We start from the raw sequence: 9,765 nt of genomic DNA, 5'->3' as shown, positions 1-9,765 counted from the left end.
GAGAGACCATCTCAGCCCACCAGGGGGCAGGGCTGGCTGGCATGTGGTGCTGGGGGATTGAACCGTGGTCCCTGATGCTTTTGCTAAGCTTGTTCCAAGTAGGTGCTTTAGACCACTGAGCCATCTCTCCAGCCCAGGAAGGCCTTATTGCTGCATGAGTTTGCTATGCTTTCAGCTCTGGTGAAGGATGTCTCAGGAAGTGCAACACCCATAGAAGATGTGGGTGTGCTGGGGACGTTTGGTAATAACGACAGTGTTCAAGAAATGATGATTGTGGCTCATGGCAATAGCTCAGCTTTCCAAGACCCTGCCTAGGCAAGGGCAAGAAACTGGGTTTGAACCTGGCACACAAGCCGCCCCAGTCCTGCCCACTTGCACACCAAGCTGGCCATGAAAATGGTACATGGTAGTGCACACCTATAATCCCAGCACTGGGGAGGCTAGAAAAGGAGAATCACTGAGTCTGATCTGTATAGTGAAATCCTGTACCAAATACATAAAAAAGAAAACATGATTGCTGTTTCAAGTAATTATCCAAATGTTCTATTCCTCTGGCCCTTAATTTATCAAAACAAAAGTTTTGTGCTATTGTTATTTGTTTCATTTCCTGAGGGAAAGCCTCATTATCTATGAATTATACTCTGAATAATATTTGTGCATTTCTTACTTTTGTAACTAATAGTTGTGTTCTTTTAGACCATAAGAGTAAGCATAGCTATATTAAAAAGCAGTTCTTAAATTAGGGATTTTTTTTGTAAGTTAGTTCCCCATGACTCAGGAGATATATCAGAATTGCTTCCTTGGCATGTGCAAGGTCCTGAGTTGAATCTTCAGTAACGTCAGAAAATTTAAAAAAATATATAATAAATAATGTCATTTCCCCTGAGTGCTGTTGGGGCCTCTCCCCTTCATGTACCCAGAGATGTCCATGCAGAATAGCTCACCCCATTTGTTTGCTTTCACCTCTGTGCTGCAGGATGTTCCTGTAGGTCTGGACCTCGGTCTGTATCTCACTGGGTCTAACAGTGCTCCTCAGAGCACCAGGTCTACATCTAATGAACTCGAACTCCAAAGTGAGTGACCAGGCCTGGCTTGAGTCTGGCTGCTATACTCGGCTGCTTCTGCATGTGCCCCAACAAAGTGGACTCACTTGGCTCTGCTGGCTGCTGGGGTCTAAGGCTCCTTCTGGGTGCAGTCCACCAAAGTGAAGTGGACCCATAAGGCCCCACTGGCTGCTTGAATAAATGAATTTTTACTTGCCTCATTGGTTCACATTATGCTTTCTCCTTTTAGAGTGACTATATCATCTTTATATATCAAATCTGGGCTATAACAAGAAGGGATTCAAAGGTACACTGGACAATTGTGTCATTCACAATTTGGCAACCCTCCTTGATTGACAGCTCATGTCTCAATGTCTAAGTTTCTTGCAGGTTCTAACCTCCAACATCAGGGTCTCCTCTGGTCACATAGTGTCCTGATGGGAGCGGGGAATAACACCTCACAGAGGATACAGTGGCTCTCACTCCCAGCTTCTTCATTTGCACCTCTTCCTGGAAAGTTTCTGGTGTTCAGTGATCTACAGCATCCTGTGCTGGGTGTAAAAGCTCATGTTTCTGAACACTCCATATTGCACCCATCCTGTTTCTTTTGCACAGTAATATATGGCTATGTGCTTGGTTCTCAAACTGTCCATTTCCAGTTATAGTACACTTCTGGCATGCTTTTCCAGAGGTGATGACTTATGACTGCATGACATCTACAAAGTATGAGCAGGTTTGGCCTGGAGCCTGACAAAGGTATGGGAGATGAATCCTTAGCTTCACAAAAGAGTCTCAGCCACTGCCTTGTCAACATAAATCTTCCCCCAGATTCCACCAGCTGAACCTCACTCTGGACATTTGCAAAGAGAGAGCTACATGCTACTCAGGACAGTCATATTCATGTTCTATTGCATTCAAATCTACTTACCCACTGACATCTCTTGTTCTCCATAGGAATAGCAACCTGATCAACCCCGATGAGCCTGAACTCCATGATGAGTCATCTGTGTTCAGTTTCGGTTCACCCCTGGGAATACACAGGCATCCACGACTGTGATCCTCTGCAGGTCAGCAAAGGATTCCAATGAATTTTAGTCCGTCCTGAGAGTTGGTATATGTTCACAACCAAGACTCTTTTTTATCATTTACCAGCACCGGGGTCAGGCTGATTTTCACCAGCAGATGCAGTCACTGTTTGTATGTCCTCTTGATATTTAACAAGTTTTGCAGTTGATTGTCTCAGAGGCATCAGTGTCCACAGCATAGATGAATGCTATGGTGAAGTTTCAAGTCACTGATATCATTCAAGAATACACTGCAACTCACTGTGTGATCATGTCTTCTATGTTTATTTCCTCATCTCCACCAATTGTCATACATATGATCAAAAGCCAAACTTGCGCTTGCAAGACAAGCTCTTCTTCTACTGAGCTATCTCCCCAGCTCCCAAAACTTTTTTTTTCTATTGATATAGCTTGATTTATAATTATTTAAACTTATGAAATTGTCTTATAACATTGTTATCTGGATAGGATCTGAAGCCTGGTAAGTTGTTGCCACCTTGACTAAGTTTGTGTTCTCCTAGCTGTGGAACACACTGATTCCCAATCTAGCTCCTAAGCAGAGAGTGACCCATCTGGTGAGGTTAATAGGCACTTCCCACAAGGAGAACACGGACATTTTTTTCTGAATTCTGCTGTTTTCTGAGGGAAAAGAGAACTAGTGCTCATGTAGATGCATATTAATACATCTTTCATTTTCACCTGTGATCATCTATCACTATGCCAACCTTGATCTATGTTCATACTTATTCAATTTTTACTAATGAATTTGCAGGCCATCCAGACAGCTCAGCAGACTAAAGTACCTTCTTAGGTAGAGTGCAGCAGCTGGGGTTCGATGCCCAGCGTGCCATGCCGGCCCCACCCCCGGACACGCTGAAAGGGTGATTGAGACTGAACGTAGTGGTGCATGCCTGCAATCCGAGCACTTGGGAGGCTGAAAACAAGAGAATCACTATGAGCTCCATCGATGTAGTGAGACCCTGTAAGCACTGTACTAAACAAATAAAAAATTAAAATAAAATACAAATGAAGGAATTTTAGTTAGCCATGGGAGTTGTGCATGCTCACAATCCAAACCCTTTTTTATCACTTACCTATTCTCCTTTTTCCCTCCATCCCTGGTTCCCACTTTCATTAAAAGGGATTTCTTCACCTGACTCCTTTGATCTGTCTTTGATTTTACTCTTCCAACCTTTTAATGTATTGTTTACTTATATGTAAAAGATGTCATGATATGTGTGCTTTGTGTCTGATGCATTTCATTGACTGAATGAGAAAAATAAATTTGGCTACTTCTCCTTGAGCAGGGCATTCATATATATATATATTTCAAAATATAAGAACCCTAGAACAAAAACATAAATGAAAATGTATGAAAAAATGAACAGAAATTTCTCAGAAGAAAACTAAAAATGGGCAAGAAATGTATGAAAAGAGGCTGGGGAGGTATTTCAGCAGCATAAGCACTTGCCTGGTAAGTGCAAGGTCCCAGGTACTACATAAATGAATAAATAAATAAATATCCCACATCTCTGGTCAATGAAAAAAATGTAAAAAAACTTTCGATTTTCTTAATGTAGTTTATTTGTGACAGCATCAAAACTAGTACATGAACTATTCATTTATGAAGTATGAATGAAGAAGTACACACACGAACTCCCACATCACCACACACATAACCACAGCAGTGCGCACACCTGTCCTCCTGCAGGGTGTCCTGTGGCTCCACTGCAAGGATGCTTCCCTCCTGCATCCTGTCACCAGGCAGCTCATGATGTTCATGATGCATTTTTTAGTTTCACTTTTGCAACATTTACACAAGTCACATATGCACAGAAGACTTGTCATTTTCACCACACAGTCTTGATTTGAAATACTTCCACCTGATTGTGTGAATCAGAATTCATTGATATTTATTCTAAATAATATCAGACAGGGACCGGGAAGATGGCTCAGTGGAGTAAGCACTTCCTTGACAAGTGCAAGGGCCTGAGTTCAATCCTTGGTTCCGCATGAAAAAAATAATAATAATATCAGACAAAAGGACCAGCAATATGTACTAGACAGAATGCAACATTTATATGTATATTTATCTATGGAAAAGTTTATTGTCCATATGTAGAAAAATGAGTCTTGACCTACATATTTCATCAAGCAGTGCAATAAAATGATAATTCCTTCAATATACATCCCATATATGTAGAAACAGAGAGGATGACCTGAGGGAAAAATTGTGAAACATAGCCTTTGGTGATTTTTTCCTGAATAGAACAAACATTGCACAAGAAACAATCAACAAAGGAATTATATTTATAATAAAACCTCTGTAAAGCAAGGCAAAACCTACATAGTGAGGAGACAGAAACAAATAAGAAAAATTCCTCTAGCTCTACTACAACATAGGAGTGATATGCGGTATATAAAGAATTTAAAATGTTAAATTTCTAAAAATAAAATGCTCAAATGAAGTAGGCATTTGAAATGAACAGGCACCTCCCAGATAAAATCGAGTGAAATCCTCACTAAAGACATGAAAAATGTTCCATATCTTTGGCCAGTAGAGAAATGCAAATAAAATATGGAGGTCTCCACTTAGGCCAGTAAGAATGGCCATTGCCCAAGACTCAAAATATTCTAATTATTGGGATATTTTGGGGAAAATAACAAAACTCATAAATTGTGGTTGGAATTTAAATCAGTGGAATTACTGTTGAAATTGTTACAGAGATCTCCAAAGCAATTCAATGCAGAGATTCCGTTTCTCCAAGGTGTACCTGCCTATAGATCTCCTGAAGGAGCTAATGGATGCCTGCGCATCCAGATGAACAGCAGCATAAGTAGAAAGAGCAAAATAAAAGGAGTGTTCCAGGTTCCCTTCAATTGGTTCCTGGTAACAGAGGAGGCAGACTGCCTGCACAGTGCAGTGCTGCTGAGCCATAAAGCAGCATTTCGGTCATTAGTAGGAAAATAGTTGCACCCCAAGAAACAGGTTAGTCAGCAAAGATGAAATTTACAGGGGCTCTCTCACATGAGAGGTCTAAAATATGTAAATTCGAAGTGCAATATTCATTTAGATGCATACTACGCAGGAATGAAGCAGTTTCTTTGGGGTAAGAAAGAGTTCTGCGTAGGGAACTGGAGGGGAGGAGGGCAGCACAGGTTGAGTGAAAATGATGACAAGCAATATGAGTATGAATCAAACCCCCAGGCTGAATGTAAAAGTTGCATTGTATACACGACCTAACAAAGTGGCAAGTGGATTAGAGCTGGTACAGGGCTGTGGGAAGGAATGAGTGGGGAGGGGTGTTCTGTTCCTTGTTCTCAGAGGTTTTTTTGAGGAAAACCAGTGCTTGATGCCATGGATGGGGTAGTGGTTTACATATAATTAATGTGACCAAACTTTACACTTCAGAATGACTGATCTCGTGTTCAGTGAGGTGAACTTTAAGTGATAAAATTTAAGGGATAGAAAAGGAAACTTAGTTGGAAGGAGTGGGGAAGACACTTATCCAAGAAGAGAAACCTAAGACACTGGCCATATAATTTTTCCCAATACAGTGCATTCTTTAAAGATTCCTCTTTATTGAGATTGAGAGCTTGAAAATTGTGTAATCTGAGCTCCATGTTGTCGAGGACCATATTATAACCTTTGTTATAAGTTCAGGAAATTAAACTTTTTTTTTAAGTTGGCGAAAATGTCTTTCTGGAATCTCTCACGTTGAGCAGCTGAGCCAAACCAATTCAAGGCACACCATACCCCAGGAAGTGTGTATGCTACAGCTTTATCTGGCTGGGCCTTGAGCAGGTACTGAGAATTCTCCAGTGCTGTATGCCCCCTTACCCTTCAACTTTTCTCTCAAAAACCCTGTCAGTCTCAGGTGGCTCTTATAGCTCCTGGGTGACTCCTACTTGCATTGAAAACTCCTACATGGAGGTTTATATCTGAGCTTCCACTAAAGTCCTCTCACTCTTTTTCTTGCACAGTAATACACAGCTGTGTTCTCTGTGCTCACAGAGCTCATCTGCAGCGAAAACTGGTTCTTGGATGTGTCAGGGGTGATAGTCACTCAGCCTTGAAGGGATGGTGCATATTCACAATTCGACTTGTAATTGTAGTAGTAGGTCCTTCGCATCCACTCTAGACCTTTATTCACAGGCTACCTGACCCAGTTCCAAGTAGCACTGGTGCTAGAGACACTGTCCCCAGACATTCTACAGGTGAGCAAGAGAGTCTGTGACAGCTTCACCAATCTTGTGCCAGACTTCTGCAGCTGTACCTGGGACAGGACACCTAGAAAGAGAAGAACAAAGAGTTAATGCCCATGCACTGTGCATTCTGCCCAGGACACCCTATTTCCTGCATACTGAAACAGACAGGAAGACAAGCAGGGCGACAGTCATTTCTAGAGAACTGTTGACCACTCTGGGCTCCAGATTTCAGTCGCAACCCTGCAGTATTCGTGGGCATGTGCACTAGCTGATGGTCTCGTTTGCCTATGTACGTGACTTCTTGATACAAGGTCAGAGAATGCAGACAGCTTCCTGTAGCACAGAGGTCCTCAGACTAATAAAAACTCTTCCTACGTTTTGCACTTTTTGTGCACTTCTGGCAGGAATTTCAATATAAAAAAGGGTTAAGGATGGAAATGCTTAGAAATTATATATTGACATGGCAGTGCATGACGCATTGAGTGGAGTGCTCTAGAGAATCTTTTTTGCTTTGTATTTAGTGTGGAGTCTATGGGTCTCACTATGCAGATCAGACTTGTGGTTCTCCTGTTTTCAGCTTTCCAAGTGCTGGGATTACAGACGCGCACCTCCACACCCAGTCAATTGCCTTCTTTGCTCACCCCGGGGGTGGGGCCAGCACGGCAGGCTGGGGATCTAATTTGTGACCCCTGCTTCTGCCTAAACAGGTGCTTTAATCTGCTGAGCAATCTGGGCAGTCCTCTAGAGAATCATCTGTCACCAACTGAAATGTTTAAGGTGCTCACAAAATTTGACGTGTTGGAAATATAGTTCTCAGTTAGTGACAATTGAAAGTGGGTTCTTTGGCAGGTGACTTGGCCCTGAGAGCTTCTTCCTGCATATAGTAAACCCTCATGGATGAATGAATTATGAGGCTTTTAGCAGGGGGGCATCCAGATGACAGTGAGTGTTTCTCTGGCATGTGTGCTCTGTCATCATATGTGGTCTTCACCTTGTGATGCTGCAGTGGGAAGCTCTCTCCAGAGGCCAGCACAGGCTCACACCATGATCTTGAACATCTTGAACCAAAAATTAGATGAAACCTCATATTTACAAAAGATACTTTCTGTGCATTCATTGACCCATTTTGTTGAAAACCTCAGGTACACTCTGACATCAACCAACCAACATAAATTGGAGAATACTTTACCATAATATTGCAGAAGTTGTTTCCCCTTCTCTTACTACATTGTGTAAAGTGCATGAATGATTTCTATAATGTAAGACCAGTATCAAGTGTCTTTTTGCCACCAGTAAAGGCATATTTTACCAATGACTTTTTCTACTGCAGGACACTGGTGAGTTGAGCCACGCTACCATGAGTGTGAATTTTCATGGTGCCTTTTGGGAGCTACACAAAATGGCTTGTGTAAAAGCACTGGCTCTTAGCCACATGATAGAAAATTTTTCTCTCTAAATAGAATAAATTGTCAAATAAACATCTCTTAATATTGTTAATGCACAATGGTTTATTTATTTTTATTTTTTTGCATTACAGGGGATTAAACTCATGACCCTGCACTTGCCAGGCAAGCACTTATTATAATGAACTATCTCTCCGGCACCAAAGATTTAATTAATCATGGTTATTTCATGGTATTCTTCCATTTATTAAAATTTTCATGAGCTGTTTATATGCATACTTGAATTTTTTTCCCTATTATTGTGAATTTGTCATCACTAAAACTTATAGATTTTCTAGTCCCTTTCCACCATAAGGGAACTGACTTCCTAGGGAGCACACTGCTTAGTGTAGAAGGAATACAGGAGCATGAGCTGAGGTGGTCTATGTATGTGTGCTGCAGCTGAGCCAGAATATGCCAGCCATAGATTAAAGTGATAAGAACATTTGAGGAAAGAGTGAAATCCTTAAACAGGAGGACATTTTGAGGATGTGCTTGACACTAAACAAAGAGGATATGACCAACTCTGGGGATGTGGGAGTGCAGCTGAGGTTTTCTCCTGAATAGAGGTTCTCTGTAGAAATTTAATTTAGTTCTTAAATGTCAAACAAAATCTTAGTGTTGGTGGACAGCCAGAAGTCTTGAAATATGTTTTGAAGTATCACAATCTAATTTAGGTGGTAAACACCTCTGTTAACTTAAGTCCTTACAATTATAGAGGTTCTCAGTTTGTTTCAGACATGGAAGAGTGGGAAATGAAGTATGAAGGCCTAGATATTATAGACTTGATGCCCTGAGCCACTGATACTCATAAATTGGCCAAGTGTTTAACCCACTGTGAGGAGCAGCCATACTGTGAGATGCTCTCACAAGCAAGGGATGCCATGAGAAGCCTGGAGACCCTAGAGCAGTGACATCAGGCTCCGTCCATGGGACTCTTGCACACTGAGTACCGCTGAGCACATCATGACGACTTGCAATTTGAAACCATGTGATTGGGGGCTGGGGAGACGGCTCAGTGAAATAAGCGCTTCCCTGGCAAGCACAAGGAACTGAGTTCAATCCTCGGTTCTTCCAGAAAAAATGAGGGAGAGGGAGAGAGAGAGAGAGAGAAAGAGAGAGAGAGAGAGAGAGAGAGAGAGAGAGAGAGAGAGAGAGAGAAAGGTCAAAACAGGAGGGAAGCTGTAGAGGCTCAGCAAAAGGTGTCTTTCTGAAATTTCTTATAATCTAATATGAGTCAACAGTAAAGAGATAGCAAAAGAATCAATAATTAAAAGACCAACTTTAATAATCAATAAATTTTGATGTATGGAATTTGAATCTATACATTATTGTTGAAAGAATTGGTACATACAAGCATGCAATGAAGAAATCACACCACATTGGATATCCAGAAAAAAGCAAATATATAGTAAGGTCTCTAGAGTAAAAACACACTACGATTAATGCCATGATGTTAATTATTCTGCAATGGTAGCAACACAAAACAGACAAAAAGAATTTTTTTAAGTGGCAGTAAGAGCCTCATGAGCTGAGAAGAGCAGGAGGAGGCAGCAGAGGTGGGAGGACGCTGCTCTTTGGCCTAAATTGCAATCCACAGGGGATTGGTTCTCAGTCTCAAGCTAGAAGTGAGATTTCAGATAAGTGAGGCCGGCATTGCTGCTTTGAACACCTCAGAAGGGGAGAATGGACATATCAGGAGGAAAAAAGAAGAGCTTGCCAGGAGTCAAAGAAAATAACAAAATGTCCAGCAACAGGGCTCCTTCTCCTACCAAACGAAAGGACCACTCTGATGAGAAGTCCAACCATTGCTGTAAACACTAAGCCGCCACCAAGGAGTCTAGTGAGAAGGACCGCAGCAGCGATAAGACCCGGAAGAGGTGCAGCACTTCCAGCGGAAGCAGCAGCCCCAGATCTCGGTTCAGTTCAACTTCTAGCTCAGGCTCTAGTACCAGCATAGGCTCTAGCAGTGGACCCAGTTCCTCTTTTCTTTCTTTTTTTTTTTTT

General features: G+C 41.7%; 1 gene segment (V, D, J or C); it reads right to left on the bottom strand.

Annotated features, from left to right (window-relative positions):
- LOC101561254 overlaps positions 1-9,765 on the bottom strand; it is an 18,515-nt gene that overhangs the window by 658 nt on the left and 8,092 nt on the right. Inside the window, 1 exon segment of the V gene segment in view lies at positions 1,388-1,392. Coding sequence covers positions 1,388-1,392 — 5 coding nt within the window.

This window comes from Octodon degus, unplaced genomic scaffold, assembly GCF_000260255.1.
Source record: "Octodon degus isolate 3935 unplaced genomic scaffold, OctDeg1.0 scaffold00284, whole genome shotgun sequence".
NCBI classification, from domain to species: domain Eukaryota; kingdom Metazoa; phylum Chordata; class Mammalia; order Rodentia; family Octodontidae; genus Octodon; species Octodon degus.
Note: the sequence above shows the minus strand (reverse complement) of the source record. Positions and strands in the feature narration are given on the sequence as shown.